The sequence below is a fragment of the Strongylocentrotus purpuratus genome, unplaced genomic scaffold, assembly GCF_000002235.5.
Source record: "Strongylocentrotus purpuratus isolate Spur 01 unplaced genomic scaffold, Spur_5.0 spur5_scaffold_16, whole genome shotgun sequence".
NCBI classification, from domain to species: Eukaryota; Metazoa; Echinodermata; class Echinoidea; order Camarodonta; family Strongylocentrotidae; genus Strongylocentrotus; species Strongylocentrotus purpuratus.
Window position 1 is genome coordinate 9,316,458 of NW_022145601.1, and position 20,147 is coordinate 9,336,604.

The 20,147-nt window shown below is 41.3% G+C and overlaps 1 protein-coding gene and 1 long non-coding RNA gene across 2 annotated transcripts; one reads left to right on the forward strand and one right to left on the reverse strand.

Annotated features, from left to right (window-relative positions):
• Positions 1–3,474: 3,474 nt before the first annotated feature.
• LOC115924839 lies at positions 3,475–5,630 on the forward strand. Its single transcript, XM_030987719.1, has 2 exons — positions 3,475–4,318; positions 4,687–5,630. The coding sequence occupies exons 1-2, from the start codon at positions 3,475–3,477 to the stop codon at positions 5,628–5,630; spliced, it is 1,788 nt and encodes a 595-aa protein (XP_030843579.1).
• A 2,930-nt stretch (positions 5,631–8,560) lies between these two features.
• LOC115924493 lies at positions 8,561–13,210 on the reverse strand. Its single transcript, XR_004064331.1, has 4 exons — positions 13,072–13,210; positions 11,780–11,925; positions 11,288–11,449; positions 8,561–10,854 (listed from the first exon to the last, which is right to left on the reverse strand). It is a non-coding gene; the product is annotated as an uncharacterized LOC115924493 (long non-coding RNA).
• Between the last annotated feature and the right edge of the window lie 6,937 nt (positions 13,211–20,147).

Below are 20,147 nucleotides of genomic sequence, written 5' to 3' on the forward strand. Positions count from 1 at the left end.
TGGTTTTAATTTAGACAGTCTTTATATATCTATTTACACCCCCCCGCCCCCCTTTAGAATCCCGCGGATTTCCGCGGGTCCTGCTAGTCTATAATAGTAATACGCTAAGGCTCCGCGGGGGGCGCGACGTCTCCGCCAGCCTTTGTATTCTATTGTTTTTTAATGAGATCGCCGACCCAAGTTGGTGCGGCTATCTCCTCCTGAACCCTCCCCTCGGGGTACCGGTGACCGGTGCCGTCGTCCGCGGGAGAGTCTACTCTAGCGAATTGGCTATACTCCGCCCGAGGTCCTCCTCCGTGTCGACGTCCAGGGCGAAAACAGACGCGACATGCATAATGCAGGATATGCGTGACGACAGAGATACCTCATGGATATTCAACATGACATCCGTAGACACACGACCGATGACCATCCACTCACATTAAGTTGCGTATTAAATGCACGATGGACAGGGTCGGGATTACCCGAGTAAAGCATCTTTCTATAGGATATCCATTGTAGTAGCGCTACACGGGGCTTCCCGTCGACGTCCAAACTTAGAGACCCATTTCCGTCATGAATGCCGCGATTTGTATATAGTTTTCGTGAATGGAGGTATGAAATAAAAGCTTATTTTGTGATTATTACGGCCATGCTAACTAAATTTTGATTATCATTTTCTAAAGGAAAGTTTTCACAAGAAAACCATTGGACTGACAATTCAATCGCAAGCTGCCTTCAGTCAACACACAGTGCAATGCTGCTGTGTGCGGTGTGTGAGTTGAAATGAGCTTGCAGGAAGCTCCTAACCGGCACCGCGCACCGTAGGCGTCCGACGCCTGCGGCGCCGGTGTTCGAGCTCTGGAGTTACGCTGTAGTGTGTGTGAGTTCACCTGAGCTGAGTCGAAGAGATTTGACACTTTGAAATTGTTGGTTTGCATCATTATTGCCGCGATTTCAATATAGTTTCGTGAATAGATTTACGAAACCTGAGCTTAGAATTAGTAAAAGTATTACTAATGTCTACGTTTTTAAACGACTGTCTGATTTTATTGTGAAAATTTTACTTTGAAAAATGATTATCGAAATTCATGGTCAGAAATAATCACAATCTAGGGTCTATTATGTTACAGTTCTTGCATCAAATCAATGCAATAAAATTTATAAAATAATAAATTAATAAATTAATTAATAAATTAATAAATTAATAAATTAATAAATTTATAAATTAATAAAATTTGGAGTGGACTATTAGGCTATTATTATTATTATTATTATTATTAGTTATTGAACTAGAAAAATGTTGGTTTGCATCATTATTGCCGCGATTTCAATATAGTTTCGTGAATAGATTTACGAAACCTGAGCTTAGAATTAGTAAAAGTATTACTAATGTCTACGTTTTTAAACGACTGTCTGATTTTCTTGTGAAAATTTTACTTTGAAAAATGATTATCGAAATTCATGGTCAGAAATAATCACAATCTAGGGTCTATTATGTTACAGTTCTTGCATCAAATCAATGCATGAAAACTTAGTTATTGAACTAGAAAAATGTTTTTTTTTTTAAATAGGCAATTATGAAGTAGGAAGCCTGAAACCTTAGCCTACTAAACAAATCTCAACAAAGTGTAGGCCCATCTTTTTATGAATTAATGAAAAAGTAGCCCCAGAAAAAAGAGCCCCCGAAAGTTGAAAAAGTAGCCCCCGAAAAATTTCCCCAAAATTTGAAATGGAGCCCCCGACATGAAAAACTTAATTTTTTGCCTGCGCCCCCCTCTAGAATCCCGCGGATTTCCGCGTGTACTGAGTTGAGTGTATATATAATATAGGCGTGGGGTCCACGGGTTTAAAGGGCCATAAACCCCCAAAAGCTCGGGGGTTACGTCCTTCAAAGTTGGGGGGGGGGGGGGGAGAGATCAGATCGCAGCGAGATGAGTGTATATATAATATAGGCGTGGGGTCCACGGGTTTCAAGGGGCCATAAACCCCCGAAAGCTCGGGGGTTTTAGGCGTTTAATTAAGGTCAGATGAGCATATTTTTAATACTTTGTGACACTCGGGGTCACTAATTGGCGTGGGGTCAATACGTAGTGTTGCGTACCAACTACAATGGCCTACGTTACTATATGCTGAGAGATGGAAAGGGGTACGCAAGGTGAACGAAAACAATTCAACATGTTTAATTTTTTTCGCGTACTTTCGGCGTAGAAACTTGACGCAGAAAGTACGCCTTTTTACGCAACAGTACGCTACCCTACGCCAGATCGACTAAGCAGTAAAAGCTTTCCACACAGTAAGCAACCATAAGCAAACCTGTACGCCAGCCTACGCATAACCTACGCAGGGACTTTTTTTCCCATTACTACGCAGCCGAATTTCTGCGTAGTCGGTACCCAAAATACGGAACTCTACGCAGTTCCAGTGGCTTAAAGAATAACTACCGGTACAGTTGGATCATTTTTTTTTTTTTTTATATAAGGCCAAATTAAAAAAAAACATGTTTAGCGTCCTGTTTTTTCGAAAAATGGGAAGGAGGAGGCCCTTTTTTTTTTCTTTCAAAATGGCCGCTCCGTACATTTTCCCTGACATTCGAGCTATTTTTCAAGATGGCGGCCGACTATTTTTTTTTTTCTTTTTTAAAATCAGAAATACATTTTAGCGGTGCTTTTCATGTTTTTTTTCTTTCAAAAAAAAAAATGGGAGGCGGCCCCCTAAAAGGAAGCAGGCGGGGACGCTGTTTTTTTTTCTTTAAAAAAATTTAAAAAAAATAAAAAAAATTCAAAAAAAAATAATAGGAGGCGGCCCCCAAAAAGGAAGCCGGCGGGGACGCTAAACGTGTATATTTTTTTAATGGCCTGAATGGCAAATAAAGTTCTTGGTGGTTTTAATTTAGACAGTCTCTATGCAGTCTCTATATATCTATTTACACCCCCGCCCCCTCTAGAATCCCGCGGATTTCCGCGGGTCCTGCTAGTTTTCCTTATATTACTTCATACATATCGCGTACGATTTGTGCGACGTTGTATTTTTCTCGGTCTATTTAATCGTCTGCGGTAGTATTTCTTTTCTTCGCTGGATTAAATACGAGTCTTCATTTGTTAATTCGCCAAGTAGGCTATTCATTCTTTTTCTTCGGTTTACGCTTGGGCTAGCCAGGGGCAGCCATTTTGTTTCTGAGCACATTTATTGTATATATATTCCTGATAGTTTCGGTTCTCGTCGAAGCTTCCGATAAGATTGTGTATTGCATTTGCCTTGTTGAATTGACCGAGTGTTTCATCGTCGAGACTACGTAGTGAATTTGTCGAGAAGACAATTCAAGTTTTGTATCATTTCCAGTCTCCTTAATTCCAGTTTTCCGGTGAGTTCAAATCACAATACCACTTTCTTTTCTCACGTCTATTTAATTTTAGTTGAACCTGTACTTTGGTTCTACATTGGTGACCCCGACGTGATCTATTTTCATGGGAATTTCGTTATCTGTTTGTCATTATGAACGACGATAAGGAGCAACCTGGTCCTGGGAATTCAGTTTCTAGTAATGTTGACTCGGCGCCAGCCACTCAAGGCGCATCCGTCACAGCTTTTGGTTTGAAGCTTCCCCCATATTGGCCTGGCGACCCGGCCTTGTGGTTCGCGCAGGTTGAGGCCCAGTTTTTGACAAGGTCGAGAATCACTCAACAGGAGACTAAGTATGCTCATGTAATCTCATCATTACAACCCGAGATAGCCCAGGAGGTGAGAGATTTTATCATTTCTCCTCCAGCCCAAGACCGGTATGATAAGTTGAAGGCGGAACTTATTAAGCGTACTAGCGATTCCGAGCAGAGGCGCCTACATCAGCTTTTAATCGCCGAAGAACTTGGGGATAGGAAACCCTCACAGCTCCTTCGCCGGATGCGGCAGTTGCTCGGAGACTCGGCTTTAGAGGAGAGTATACTGAGAGAGTTATTCCTGCAGCGATTACCCAGTAGTGTTAGGGTGGTGTTGGCTTCCTGTTCAGATACAATGGACATTCAACATTTAGCTGATTTGGCAGACCGGGTTTTGGAAGTTGCGTCTCCTCTTTCGGTTGCTAGCACTAGTGTACTAACTCCTCGCCCTTCGAGTCCTACCCATGTTCTTCCAACTCAATCTAGGTCGCATTCTCATACTGATGAAGTCCAGCGCTTGTCAGCACAAGTCGCACAGCTGTCTGTCCAAGTTCAAGCGCTGACTTCTTCGTTAGATGATCGGCGTAGCCGCAGCAACTCTAGAGCCGGTAGAGGTAACAACCCTTCAAGACGACGCCCATCTCAGTCGAGAAGTCCTAGCCGTCACCTGGACCATGATGGCAGTGAGTGTTGGTATCATTGGGCATACGGTGACAAGGCCCGCAAGTGTGTCAGTCCTTGTTCATCGAGTCATCGACCTCTTTCGGGAAACGACGCAGCCCGGGAATAGGGGCGACTACTTCCTTGGGCACTCCACACTCTAGTCGCCTTTTCTTCATTCATGATAAGGCCAGTGGCACCAAATTCCTAGTTGACACCGGGGCGGAAGTCAGTGTCATTCCACCTACAGCCCAGGATAGGCGACAACTTTCCAAGTCAGACATTTTTCTCCAGGCTGTCAACAAGACACAGATTCCTACATATGGTGAGCGTTCTCTTACTTTGGATTTGGGCCTTAGACGGACTTTTCGTTTTATTTTTTGGGTTGCAGACCTCCCTATACCCATCATTGGGGCAGATTTTTTGAATAAGTTTGGCCTCGTGGTGGATGTTCGTCATCGGAGACTCCTCGATTCCACAACGAGACTCATGATCAATGGCATTCGTGCTCCACGTCACACACAAGTCGTCAGCCCTATGTTTTCACAACCATCAAGTCAAGGTAGTGATAGGTATGCCGCCATTTTGGGAGAGTTTCCCGACATAACTCATCTGGACTTTCATCACAAGGCTGTGAAGCATACCGTGACACATCATATTGTTACGACCGGACCACCAGCTTACTCTCGTCCCCGTCGATTGGCTGCTGATCGTTTAAAGGTTGCGCGCTCTGAATTCGAGCATATGCAGGAACTTGGAATTATCAGACCTTCATCCAGCAATTGGTCTTCACCTCTCCACATGGTCCCGAAATCTACCCCAGGTGACTGGCGGCCATGTGGAGATTATCGCGCCTTGAACACTCAGACTGTACCAGACCGGTACCCAGTCCCACATATTCAAGATTTCACTGCATCATTGGCGGGTAAGACGATCTTCTCGAAAATAGATCTTGTGAAGGTCTACCATCAGATTCCCGTGGAACCAGCTGATGTACCGAAGACGGCGATAACTACACCTTTTGGACTTTTCGAGTTTACACGTATGCCATTCGGACTTCGAAATGCAGCCCAGTCATTCCAGCGTTTGATGAACGAGATAGTTAGGGGTTTGCCGTTCATTTTTGTGTATATAGATGACATACTAGTCGCTAGTGCATCCGAGAAGGAGCATGAAGAGCATCTTCGACTTCTTTTCACTCGCCTTCATGACTATGGAATGGTGATCAATCCGGCTAAGTGTGTGTTTGGTGTGAACTCCCTTGTCTTCTTAGGACACCACATTGACGCATGCCATTCGGACTTCGAAATGCAGCCCAGTCATTCCAGCGTTTGATGAACGAGATAGTTAGGGGTTTGCCGTTCATTTTTGTGTATATAGATGACATACTAGTCGCTAGTGCATCCGAGAAGGAGCATGAAGAGCATCTTCGACTTCTTTTCACTCGCCTTCATGACTATGGAATGGTGATCAATCCGGCTAAGTGTGTGTTTGGTGTGAACTCCCTTGTCTTCTTAGGACACCACATTGACGCAGAAGGTATTCGACCCCTCGAGGAGCGTGTGAAGGAAGTTCGTGAGTTTGCTCGTCCTTCTTCTCTTCGCCAGCTCCGTGGTTTCTTGGGACTCGTCAACTTCTACAGGCGTTTTATCCCTCATTGCTCGGATTTGCTCCAGCCTTTGACTGACATTCTGAGAAATCAGAAACGTAAGAACCAGCCAATTTCACTTGACGATACTGCTTTTGCTGCATTCAACAGGGTGAAAGAGGTATTGGCTGATTCTACACTTCTCGTCCATCAGCAACTTGGTGCCCCATTGTCCTTGGTGGTCGACGCCTCTGACTTCGGCGTTGGTGGAGTAGTACAGCAGCATGTTGATAACCAATGGCAACCTCTGGCGTTCTTCTCCAAACGATTCCAACCAGCTGAGACGAAGTATAGTACGTTTTCCAGAGAACTCTTAGCTGGTTATTTAGGCATCAAGCATTTCCGCCACATTTTGGAAGGTCGTCATTTCACGATTTATACTGATCACAAGCCTCTGACGTATGCGCTGAATTCCAAGCCAGATAGGCATTCACCACGGGAAATACGTCAGTTGGATTTTGTCTCTCAGTATACTTCTGACATTCGTCATATTAGTGGGAAGGACAACACAGCCGCAGACGCCCTTTCTCGTTGTCATATCGGTGCTCTACATTCAGATAAGCCTTTCATTGATTTCAAGGTTATAGCAGATGCTCAGGGAGCAGATGAAGAGCTCGATAGTCTCCGCCAACTTCCATCGCTGTCATTTAAGCGTGTTCCTCTTCCTACTTCAGATGGACAGATTTGGTGTGACATTTCAACGGGACATGAACGTCCTTACGTCCCCAAACAGCATCGCCGCGCTGTTTTCGACAGTTTGCATAACATGTCTCATCCAGGCATCCGGGCTGCGACTTTACGTTTTACACTGTAGTTCCGTCATTTTCACGATAAGTGAGTAAAACCGGGCTGCAGCAAAGACTAGTACTTCATGAACAGCGCGCCTGATCTGAACTTGCCAGGTTATTCTCGCATTCTTGACGTTATATTTATGAAAAGAAAAATCTCTTCAAGGTATAGCCTTTTTTAAACTAGCATTTGTCTATATTTCCACATCGGCCTGCTATTCCAAGCAGCTACAGTTTTATTGTTTACGTATGCTACAACCTTATTAATAGATTTGAATTGTGTGCATGTTTTGAGCTATAACCTGAAATTATTTCCGAAATTAATAGCAATGTAATAAGATGCACAAATTATGATCTCCAAACAATAAGTGGGCACTGATCAGAGATGATCAAATGAATGATAAATCATATTCATGGAAATCATAATAATTTATTATATTATTGACTTGTATTTAAATTTGAACCTTTGAATCAATTCGTAACTTCCCCACGCAGCTTGGATTACAGGCGCACGCCACAACGCCCAGTTGTACATGTAGTCTTTGCTGCAGCCCGGTTTTACTCACTTATCGTGAAAATGACGGAACTACAGTGTAAAACGTAAAGTCGCATCCGGGCTACACGTCGTTTGCTTACGGATCGTTTTGTGTGGTCTGGCATCAACTCTGATGTGCGGAAATGGGCAAAGTCTTGTCTTCAGTGTCAACGGTGTAAGGTTCATAGACATACTAAGTCGCCGTTAGGAACCTACGCCACTCCTGATGCTAGGTTCGATCATGTTCATATTGACCTAGTAGGACCTCTTCCTCCGTCAGAAGGATATGTGTATTTGCTTACATGTATGGACCGGTTCACTCGCTGGCCTGCAGCTATTCCACTCAAGGATATTACAGCAGAGTCCGTGGCCAAGGCTTTCATAGCTCACTGGGTTGCTTTGTATGGAGTTCCGTCGACCATAACCACAGATCGAGGACGTCAGTTTGAGTCGCATCTATTTCAAGCTCTCACCAATCTCTTGGGGAGCAGACGAACCAGGACAACTGCATACCATCCTGCTTAAAATGGGCTCGTGGAGCGGTTTCATCGACAATTGAAGTCCTCCCTCAAGGCTCATGCTAATACACGCTGGATGGAGACACTTCCTATTGTCATGTTAGGTATTCGTACTGCAGTGAAGTTTGATTTGGGGTGTTGTGCATCGGAACTTGTCTATGGACCCAAGTAACAATTGGACGTTTTCTGAACGTTCTAAAAAGGTTCCAAATTGGTTTCCTAAACGTTTTGTGAAAACGTTCTAAAGACGTCTATTTGTGGTAGGTTGAAAACGTTTTTTGGAACGTTCCAAATGGACGTTTTTTGAACGTTTTCTAAACGTTTTTAGAACCAATAAAAAACCTTTTATAGATTTGCTTTTAAGTGCAAGGACCTGCAGAAAACCTGTCGGACGTTTGGGACGTTTTAAGAACGTTTTAAGAACCTTAAAAACGTCCGGAAAACCTTTTAGGAACGTCTAGAACGTTTCCAGGACGTTTAAAGAACGTCTAGAATGTCCAAGAGAACCTTTTAAGAACGTGTAGAATGTACTGCAAACGTTTTGAAAACGTTCAGAAAACCTTTTAAGAACGTCCAGGACATCCTGGAAACGTTTTGAGAACGTTTAGAAAACCTTTTAAGAACGTCTAGAACGTCCTGGAAACGTTTTTAAAACGTTCAGTAAGCCTTTTAAGAACGTCTAGAACGTCCTGGAAACGTTTTAAGAACGTTCAGAAAACCTTTTAAGAACGTCCAATATACAGTGAATTTTTAATAAACGCTAGGTCACACATGTATTTGATTGATTTTATGAATTTATTATCAAACATATTTACAAAATATGTACAAAGGCTTGGCAATACAGTACATCATGTATATTTGAAAAAGAGTATTGGTATTTCCCGAAGTGCCCCCGAAAGAACATACAATTCTAATATTCAGAATAAATTGTTTTTTGATCAATATCGGTTCACAAACGGCTGAAATATCCATAAATATATTTTTATTCAAAATATTAAAAATGCTTGAAGACTACTTTGAAGAAAAAAAATCTGAATAGTTCTTTAAAAAGCAATGGATATAGATATTTAATTAGTATTTTAACACAAATTAAATGCAGAAACTGAAAGTAACAGGTCATTTTGATAATAACAGGGGCTTTACTTGGCCGTTTGTAATTATTACTTTGCACCGTGATGGTGCAGGTTTTGGTTTTAAAGTTAAGTTTGACCAATACTAAACTATCCCTTTAAAACTATAGATACATAACACATGAACAATCTACAAATAAAACATAAGAAAATAATAGATGAGTTGAAGATATGCCTCATTAACTGGCAAATATGAATACTCATATAATTCACGGGTCTATGTCTCTATGAATATACAAGGCAAGATAAAATGAATACTTTGAATAGTGTCAATAATTTGGCAGCACACATATAGCAACTTTGGTAACACACTTTATAAAAGCAATTTGAGTTATTTACAGAACCTGGCAATTCATGCCAAAAAGATGCCCCAGCAAATGATTAAGAAATCTTTCTACAATAAGTCTTGATCTTTGGTAAAACCAAATAGTGGATTTAATTTTTTGTGTACTATATCAAATTCAATGTGAATAAATTCACCAGAACCTTTTAACAAAATGTCACAAATTATCATTAAATACATGTGAATAACCGATTTAACTATGTGCCTCCACCCAGGATTAGCTTCATCATCCGGTGCAAATTATAACTATTCAAAAGAGTACATGTATTTACTTTCTCATCAACTTCTACAAGTGATAAAAATGTGACTATTTTAAGAAGTCACATTTCAAGTGAAAGTACGGCAAAAAAACACAAGGGAACTACACTCTTTTCAGCTCTACAAATTGGCAACAATGATGACACCAACTGTGAGTAGCTATCCATCAACTTTGTACATTCATATTTTCTAAATTTTCCTTAAAGTTACACATTTCCACAGCTTTTAATCGGAGTATGTTCAGATTACTAATGACGAATAGCTTTCTAGACAACATGCTTTGACTATGGGGGTTAGAAAATGTGAAATTTTGTGTACAAAGTGAATTTAGAGCTACTCAAGATGTCATCAGCATTGTCAATTTGAATAGCCGAGAGTAATTTACTAGAAAATGTAAAAAAAGTGTAGTTTCCTTACTTTGTTTTCCTTACCGAGTTTGCCCATTTCTTATTTTTAATTTTGTTCAAATTTGTCTCCTTTGATTGAAGCAGTGAAATTTCTAGGGTAGATTTCCCCTTTAAATCCGAGTACAAAATTGTCCTTTTGATCGACCAAAGATTTAGTGGGCAGGTCAAGATTTCCCAGAAGCCTTGCATTGGACCTTGCATCTTACTTCAAATATAAAATCAACACAAAACACATGAACAATCTACAAAAAGCTATTTACAATAAACTGATAGAAATTAGTTGATATGAATTATTAACAGGCAAATATGAATACTCAAATTTAAGGGTCTATGAATATGGAAGACAAGGTTATAAGAGAGTTTGGCAGCACACACATTGGCCCGAATTCACAAAGCAAGGTTTGAGCTCAAACCTCCTTTTGTTTCGCCAAACCTCCTTTTGTTCTTTACAAACCAGGTTTGTAAAAAACGCGTAAAACGCGTCATATGACGTACGAAAACCAAGGTTTGAGCTCAAACCTCCTTTGTGAATTCGGGCCATCGGTTTCAGCATCCTTACAAAAAGTAGTAAATTTACAGACCTATACAACTTTGTCTTGCATTCTCAACAAGATGTTGGCAATTCAATCCAAAAAGATGCACCAACAAAACTGTTATGTCGCTGATAAAGTTTCTCCATTATTAGCTGAAATGGTCAAATTTGGTCTCAATATGAGTTTTAGGATTTTTGCATTGCCCCTGAATGAAGGTATCTTAATCTACCTTGAATGAAAATTTGGTGTTCACTGGTTCGGTAAACGGCTCCCTCAGGTCTTCCACATCAACGGCCGCTCCCGATTTGGACAAAAGCAGTTTTTGTACCAACTGCGTCAGCTGCTGCTGCCCTTCCTCCAGCCTCTGCAGCGTACACAGTACCTGCACTTGAAAATTGCCTGAGAAGAAAAAAACAGACACATAAAATACATTATAATAACAGTTCAAGTCATTAAAAAGTTTGACAGCAAATTAATAGGATATTTTGGCGAGATATGTTTGATAGCTGTCCAATTTAGTCACTTCAGGAATATATCACCCAGCTTCAAAGACGACACCTGTGCAGCGCTTTCAACAAAGTATACATACTGTAAGGATTTAAAAGCGACTCTTCTGTAAGAAAACTATACCCATGCCTTGTTAATGAAATAAATTACATGTACGCCAAGATAATCTGCCTCTCTTATCCAATCCAACAGTATTTTAGTGTAGCAACTTAGTACAAATGGCAAATGTTGTTTTGTTAGTTTATACGCTCTACAGTATATGTTCTGATGATAAAAAAACCCTCAGAAACTTTCGTTTGTGAAATGCTATCTGAAAAAAACTTACTTTCCGAAGCCCGAGCCCTTGCTGGAGTTGTGGGTTGGAACTGAAAAATGCGATGTGGACTTGGACTTCGCATTCAGTTTCGGCATTGGTAACTCTGCTGCCACAGCCTTAGTCGTTCCTCCGTGTACATGTTGTTTTCTTGGGTCCGAACTGATTCAAGATCTGAAAAACAGAGACACATTGCAGATGTTAAAAGGGATATCAAGACATGACAAGAATTCTCATAAACTGAATAAACTTTTTGGTAATGCAAACTTCTTGTCCGAAATTTATGCCTAGATTACAAATTAATTTCCAGTTTTGCCGGAATGGTGCCACATCTATTAATCATCATTTTGCATGGCTGGGACACAAAGCAGGTCTAGCTATCCCAAATAAATTATCTTAGGTTTTCATCATCTGTTGGATTTTGAAGAAAACGAGAAATAAGATGTAAATTATAAGTCTCTGGCTGAGCCAAGCACTACTAACCATCAAGAGACAAATACTTACCAGCGTCACTTCCGGAATCACTAGAAGATTTGCTAAATCTCTGGGGAAAGACGTCTCTTTCGCTTCTACACAGCATCATCTTCCGATACCAGGTTTGACGTGTCCTCTGCCTTCCTGGCGATATTTTTGCACTTTCACATAGTTGCCTGTATGTAAAAATAAAACAAATCAATCCTTAAGTTATTAATCTACGTTATTGGAAATCAATTTCTTTAAATAATGTGTAATCTGAACTAAAAAGATTTTTGTTTAAAGAGACGAAATTGAGAACAAGATAGGCCTATAGATCTAGGTCTCGATATTTCTAAAAAACAATATCCATACAAAAAAGGTGGTTTGGGAGCTATTTCAATTGCCTAACAAACAAACATGTTGTAATCGGGGTTGGGATAATATAAAGTTGCTAAATGGTGGTGGATGGAAAAGCATGGAATGTTCCACTCCCGTGGGATTTTAAATGCTATTGAGGGAATAGTAAATAAGTCAAGAAATGAGCTGGTAGTCGAGGGACTTATTTTCTTCACGAAATAGCATTTTAAATCCAGATGGGAACTTTCCATGATTTTTCCAGACAGCAAAGTTAACAACTCAACTGTTTTAATCATCCGATTACCATGTAATGTAACGAGCCATGCGCACCTACCCACTCCAGCAAAGAGTCCATGCTATTATGCATATTGACCTCTAGCACTGCATTACGTGTTAAGAGGCAGCATTTGCTCAAAAGGAATAGTCGATACACACATAATACACAAATGCACTTATCATGCCGATGCGGCTAGCTGTAAGCAAATTTTGACAGTAGACAAACAATTTGAATTTCTAAATTGTTCTTTTTAACAAAATAACATCGGTAAGTTGAACAAATTGTATTTTATTACTGCTATTTAGGTTTCATCAATTGTCACTAAAGTACCGATTTTTAGTGAAAGAGTTTTGTACAGTGGTGTTTGAAATGTTGAGTATCAATAGCACAGCTTTTAATACACACAGCCAGGATAGTAATGCAGCTATGTATGCACTAACTCAGGTATGCACTAACTCCAAGAAGCTCCGACGCCGTTCGGCATCGGAGCTTCCTGGAGTTATGTGTGCACATACCCTAGCCTACCCAATTACCATACCAGTCAATGCAATGAAAGTTTCAACGGCCTGCACATGCGACATAGAGTCTGCCGTACTTTTAGTTTTAATGCAAATAATCAATATTTTATTTCATTTTACATGCTTCAAAATCAATCAAACAAAGCTTAAATTCCTTACAGATATCAAAATGTTAAAATAACGCTTACCTCGGTGTCGCAGTCTAACAGATTATTTGAAATCTCGATGTCACGTCATCAAGCAGTCAACTCGGCAGTCAGTTTAAAACACGCGGCAAGCTCTGGAGCGAGCGCGCCGCACCGGCCGCGCCGGATACGATTCACTGACCTATACAGTGGTACGATTATATACGGTGCGTACGCACTTTGTATACACGTGGTTGAATGGAGCATAGTAAATGACGTAGCGCGGTCGGACTGATTGGGCTGGGAGGGGGGGGGGGGGAGGGGCACAAACATTATGTGAGGGGGAGGGGTCACTCCTTATGTATTTCTTTTTTCTTCAAATAATGTCACCTTATGTTTTCTATTTTTTTTCCTCAAAATTATTGGGGGCATGCACGTGCCTCCCTCCATCTCTACGCCACAGGAGTGCATCAGTTTGACACACCTCGACCCCCCCCCCCAAGCGTATGCATGTGGCCTAATTTCGCCAGCTGGTATTTTTTAAGAAATATTTATTTGGACATAAAAAATAAATTCAACAAAATACGTCTGAATAAAACGTTCTGTAAACGTTTTACAGGACCTATCCAAGAACGTTTAATTTGTAACGTCCAAAAAACGTTTTCTGAACGTCTTCAAAAGACCTAGCTCCGCAGCGAATGTAAGGTCCCAACTTAGACGTTATATAAACGTTTTTTAAACGTTTAATATGGACGAAGACGTACGGAACCTGATAAGAACGTTCTGTAAACGTTTTAAAAACGTTTTGTGTTTGCTGGGGAACCACCATTCGGTTACCAGGGCAATTTGTAGCACCCAGTCAGGCTAGCGGTGTTGTGGATCTCAGCGATTATGTCAACAGGTTGAGAAAGCAGATGAGCGAACTGCGACCTCAATCTACTCGTCGTACCCAGCGACAGTCGCACGTGCATCCTGATCTATCTCATTGTTCCCATGTGTTTGTCCGTCGCGATGCTGTAAAGGCACCACTGCAGCCTCCTTATGATGGACCCTTTGAGGTAGTCAGTCGAGATGGCAAGTTTTTTACCTTGAACTTGGGTAGGAGACATGATACTGTCAGCATCGACAGACTGAAACCAGCCTACATCGAGGAGGAATTTGCGGGTGTTGACAAATCATCTATGGTTCTCGACGATGTGTTATCCGCCAGTGTTCCGAATGCAGCTACACCTTCCAAGTCAGCAGATCTTCCCATTCCTTCTCCTCTTCCAGTGAAGACTACTCGGTGTGGGAGACACGTACGTTGGCCTGCTCGGTATGTCCAGTATTTTGCAGTTAGTTGAAGCTACCATGTATATATTTTTGGTATCGATTGTTCCTTTTTCCGAGTCCAATCTAGAGGGGGACTATGTAGTGTTCCATACACCCATTTATTGTGGGGTCAACAAACTTTTAGGAATTGCAAGTTATCAGCATTTCCTTCCTTCATTTTTATCGGCACTTCCTTTTTGTCTTGTAAATTACGTGCATATTTTAAGTAACCTCGCACCTGCGATATGACATTTGTGGTCTCCATGGTTTGTTTTTCTCTAAGCGCCAATCACGGCGTTCCATAGTCTTGTGTTTTTGGCTAGCAGCGTGATTATCGCCACTCATCCCGTATGTACTCATCAGAGCTACACGTGTCTACGGTTTTAGTCATTTTCCTTACTTCATACATATCGCGTACGATTTGTGCGACGTTGTATTTTTCTCGGTCTATTTAATCGTCTGTGGTAGTATTTCTTTTCTTCGCTGGATTAAATACGAGTCTTCATTTGTTAATTCGCCAAGTAGGCTATTCATTCTTTTTCTTCGGTTTACGCTTGGGCTAGCCAGAGGCAGCCATTTTGTTTCTGAGCACATTTATTGTATATATATTCCTGATAGTTTCGGTTCTCGTCGAAGCTTCCGATAAGATTGTGTATTGCATTTGCCTTGTTGAATTGACCGAGTGTTTCATCGTCGAGACTACGTAGTGAATTCGTCGAGAAGACACTTCAAGTTTTGTATCATTTCCAGTCTCCTTAATTCCAGTTTTCCGGTGAGTTCAAATCACAATACCACTTTCTTTTCTCACGTCTATTTAATTTTAGTTGAACCTGTACTTTGGTTCTACAAACTTATATAAATTATATATATTTGATAAAGGGAAAACTTTTTGTTCAAGCAGAATAAACTGTTATATCTCTCCCTCTACAGTGTACTTGATATATCTCATTAATACAATTGACAAAACATAAATAATATTTAACCAAAATTGAAATATTATTTATAGGATACGTGCCTTAAAAACGCGTTGTTTTATATACCTAATTCATTATGACATTCCGGAAAGAGAGAGGGAGAGAGAGTAGCTGTTCAAGAAGAAGAAAAATGTTATATCATACTATCTACAGTGTACATGTACATGTAATATCTCCTTGAGACTATTGACAAATTATATATAACTTTTAAAATCAAAATGCGAAATTCTATTTATCGGATACGTGCTTTAAAAATACACATTTATATGATTGTATATCATTATGAGATTGAAATACAGTCTATTCACATGATTCGTGATGAGAGAGAGAGAGAGAGAGAGAGTAGCTGTTGAAGAAGAATACAAATGTTATAACTTTCTATTTACAGTGTACATGTAATATCTCCTTGAGACTATTGACAAATTCTAAATAACTTCTAAAATCAAATTGCGAAATTCTGTTTATAGGATAAGTGCTTTAAAAATACGCATTTAGAAATGCAGTCTATTCACATGATTCATGATTCTTTTTGAATTTTGAGAATATTCACAATTCAATAATAGGGGGACTGCAACCTCCATCCCCTGCCCTGTTTACATACGCTGGTGCGAAGAGGCTACTTAATATGCAATTCTACTCTAAGGATGGGTCTCTTGTAGACACTGGCGTACTGGTGGGGGGGGGGGGGGGGGGGGGGGGGGGGGGGGGGGGGGGGGGGGGGGGGGGGCTTGGCGCTGATGCCCTTGTACAATTGACACATGTATAGGTGGGGAGGGGTGTATTCCCCGAAATCGGAATAATTATCTACCTGATAATTTAACGCTGATTATCGCCATCAGAGATGAAAGAAGGTGTGAATATTGAGCTCAGACTTTAATTAATTGCCTGTGTGACCAAAAGTGTCCTTAATGCTCAAGTTCAAAATTAGAAAACGTAAAATAAGGTATGTATTTCATTAAAGGAGAGGGGGTCGCTATGATGCAAATATGGTCCACAGTGACACACAAAGTCTCCCCATTTCTGCGAGGGGCCGGTTGGTATTCTCCCCCCTCCTCAAAGGTCTCGCGGGACTCTGGTCTCGTCCCGTAACGATAGTCTATCATAATTTTCTTAGTAACTCTCCTCTCATATATCTTCTGAATGCAAGTCTTTGCTTTTAATTATCATAATTTCCAAAACAGAAAACGGGATATCCTCTCATATACGTGTATATTACGCCAAGGTGCTTATACTATAGGCTTATACAATATCGTGATTTTTCTTTCAAAACTAAGAAAAGATGGGTAAAATATTACTGCAAAAAGAATAGACTACGGGAGGCTTTTGTAAGTGGTCTCCCTACCGATAAATCAAAAGAAATTAAAATAGACATTATTTGTTTGGTAAATAATGAGTTAAAAGGTCTACAAGACAATGTGACAAACTATTCAGATTCTGAGGTCGTCCAGAATGCAAAGTTTCACTATTGCAAAAAAAGGAAAATCTTCTCTCTCAGTCGATACGCTTTCTCGTATAATAATTTTATCTAAAAAAATTGTAAGACGTTGGCTTAAATAACTACATAATTAGAGAGGACCGAGTCTCCATCCCCGAAATTGGAAGGTCGTCCAAAGTAAATGATATTTAACGCTCCCTATCACTGGCGTACTGATGGGGGGGGGGGGGGGGGGGGCTTGGGGGCGCTAGCCCCCTCCCCCCAAAAAAATTAAACCATGACTTATTTTCAATTTCCTACATTCAAGTGATTTATAAATGTTCGTGATATCACATGATTTTCACCAAAATGTGCGTTTCTCCATTTCTGTTGCAAACTGACACAATCATTCCCAAATAGCCAGGAAGAGCATATGTTTTTCATAGTCACTTATGGGCCTTTGTGGCCACTAACATTAACAATATTACTAGTAAATAACCGTATATCCAGTTTAGCCAAAAGTCTGGATACCCGTATGTCCGGCCTAGGGAAGATCTTAGAAAAGATCGCCGAAGCTCTAGGCGGTACGCGGGGGAATGCGCAGTCGCCTGCGCCCAGGTTTGTTTTGGATGTGGCGAGGAGGGTCATTTCCGGAGGGAATGTTGCACAGGCGCGGATCCAGATGGGGGGGGGGGCGAGCGGGCCTTGTCCCCCCCCCCCCCCCCCGCAAAGAAAAAAAAGAGAGAGAAGGAAGGAAAAGAAGGAAAAGGGAAAGAGGAGAGAAAGGGAAAGGAAGAAGAAAAGAAAATGGGGAAAAAGAAAGAGATCGGGGGGGGGGTCAAAAGGGCCTTGCCTCCCAGGCTGTTGCCCCCCCCCCCCCATCAAAAAAATAAGAGAGAAGGAAGGAAAGGGAAGAAAAAGGAAAAGAGGAGATAAAGGGAAGGAAAACAAGAGGAAGAAGCAAAGAAAAGAAAGGGGATTTTCCCGCCAACAAGTTGTGGAGCGGGGGGAGGGCAAAAGGCCCTTGCCTCTCCCCCCCCCGCCCCCGCCAAAAAAAAGAGAAAAGGGAAAGGAAAAGAGGAGAGCTAAAAGGGAACAAAAAAAGAGGAAGAAGAAAAAAGAAGGGTGGAAAGAAGGGGAGATCAGTTGCGATTAATCCCGCCAACAACATGTGGATCGGGGGGGGGGCAAAGGCCCTTGCCTCCCCCCTAGCAAACCTAAAATAGAGAGAAGGGAAGGGAAATGGAAGGGGGAGGGAGTGGTAAGGGGGAGAGAAAGAAGATAGGTAAGGGAGATCAGTTGCGATTTTTCCCGCCATCAAGGTGTAGATCGGGGTGTCCTGCCAGTGTCACAAATAAGGTATCAAAAAATGCTCATCTGACCGTAATTAAACGCCTAAAACCCTTGAGCTTCCGGGGCCTCTGACCCTGGACCTAACCAAGGGCCCTAAGGCGAGCCCATGGATACTTATCATATGGAAACGTATCATCCGCTCAATCTGACTTGCGTGCATAGACCAAATAAGCATTTTCCATGAAAAAATGAAGTTTTCTAAAATGTGCGTTTATTTACAACATTAGGGTGCCCGGGAGCGTAATTTTGTTCCCCACTGAACAGCTCCGGACCCCGCTTTGAACTCATTTGCATACAACCAAACACAGCTCATCTTGTCAACAAGCTTTAGATTTTACGGATGCGCAACGATGCGAAGCTCTTTACACACGTACGCATACACAGACTAGACAGCGCCTTGTCTATGTCAGAATGGTGTGCGTGCATATAATGATGGCATAGGCTTGCAAATGTTTGTGCTCTAGCATGACTGCCTTTAGCAAATTGATTATAGATCTAAACCTCTAATAATATTAGCTCATGAAATTGCCGTGAAAAAATATTATTTAGCACTAACTTAAAATTAATCTAGCAATCAAAGATAGGCCATATCGTCATCGAAGCCACTTTAAAAGGACTCATTTCTAAAGATGTTACGGTTGAGAAATGTATTATAGATCTACACTGTGATCTCTAAAAGACTAATAATATCAGCTTATGAAATTGCTGTGATGTTCATAGTTCTCAGGTAAAAATTCCTGCAATAACAGAAGATAAAAAAATAATAAGTAAAACATGATGATTAGTGCTAAGTAATATTTTTTTCACAGCAATTTCATAAGCTGATATTATCAAGGTGGTTTCTTTATTTGTCCACATCAATTGAATATGCAATATATACAAATTCAATGACATAATATTAGACAAAAGATACAACAAATAATTATACAATTGTTCAAATAAGTCATTTAAGATCGGCACATTGGTGAAAACAGGAGCTTTTAGAGATGTAGATCTATAATAAATTTGTTAAAGGTAGACACGCTAGAGCACAAATGAAACATTTGCAAGCCTATGCTTTGCACGCACACCATGCTGACATATAGATAAGGCGCCGGTGTGACCGCGTAGAATGTTACCCGAATCCGATGACCGGGGTAATAATAATATGTTGTAAAGCGCTGTGATACACATGACATGTATGTCTGTAAGAGCGCTATATAAATGCCAATATTATTATTATTATTATTATTAGAGATCGATCGAGAGCGGACGATCGGTGCGGATTTTATCCGCGCAGAAGTCCGTGTCGGACATTCCGTGCGCGCCTCAAATGTCTGACGGATAATTTGTGCGGAAGAGGTCTCGCACCAATAGTCCGCCTGCCGCACCGAATGTCCGTACTCTAGTCCACACGTATACATATTCAATACAAGTATAATTATACTTAATTAATGAAACGACTGGATAACCCATATTCAGCTTTGCCAGCTAGCTAGGGATGACTCTACAGGTCTTCCCGGCGCGGATCCAGGGGGGGGGGGGGGGAGGGAGGGAGCGGGCCTTGACCCCCAACCGCCAACAAAAAATGAAGAGAGAGAGAGAGATAGAGAGAGAGAAGGTAAAGCGGAGAGTAAGGGAAAGGAAGAAGAGGAAGAAGAAAAGAAAAGGGGGAAAAGAAGGAGATCGGGGGCGAAAGGCCTTCACCACCCCCCCCCCCTCAGCAAAAGAGAGAGAGAGAGAGAGAGAGAGAGAGAAAGAAGGAAGGAAAAATAAGGGAAAGGGAAAGAAGAGACAAAGGGAAAGGAAGAAGAAGAACAAAAAGGGGAAAGAAAGAGATCGGGGGGGGGGCGAACGGGCTTTGCCTCCTAGGTTGTTGCTCTCCCCCCCCCCCCCCCCCAGCAAAAAGAAAAAGAGAAGGAAGAGAAGGGAAAGAAAAAGGGAAAAGAGGAGATAAAGGGAAGGAAAGAAAAGAAGGGGGGATATCAGTTGTAGTTTTCCCGCCAACAAGTTGGGGATCGGGGGGGGGGGGCTCCGTGATGTTATCCGAGCCCCACCAAAAACAATTGGGGGGCTGATGATATCTGAGCCCAACCAACATATGGGGG

Excerpts from the sequence above, each read along its gene's own strand:
- LOC115924839 (XM_030987719.1), top strand. The coding sequence starts at position 3,475 with ATGAACGACGATAAGGAGCAACCTGGTCCTGGGAATTCAGTTTCTAGT. Across the intron at positions 4,319-4,686 it reads TCACCTGGACCATGATGGCA|ACCTCCCTATACCCATCATT; the intron begins GTGAGTGTTGGT and ends TTTGGGTTGCAG.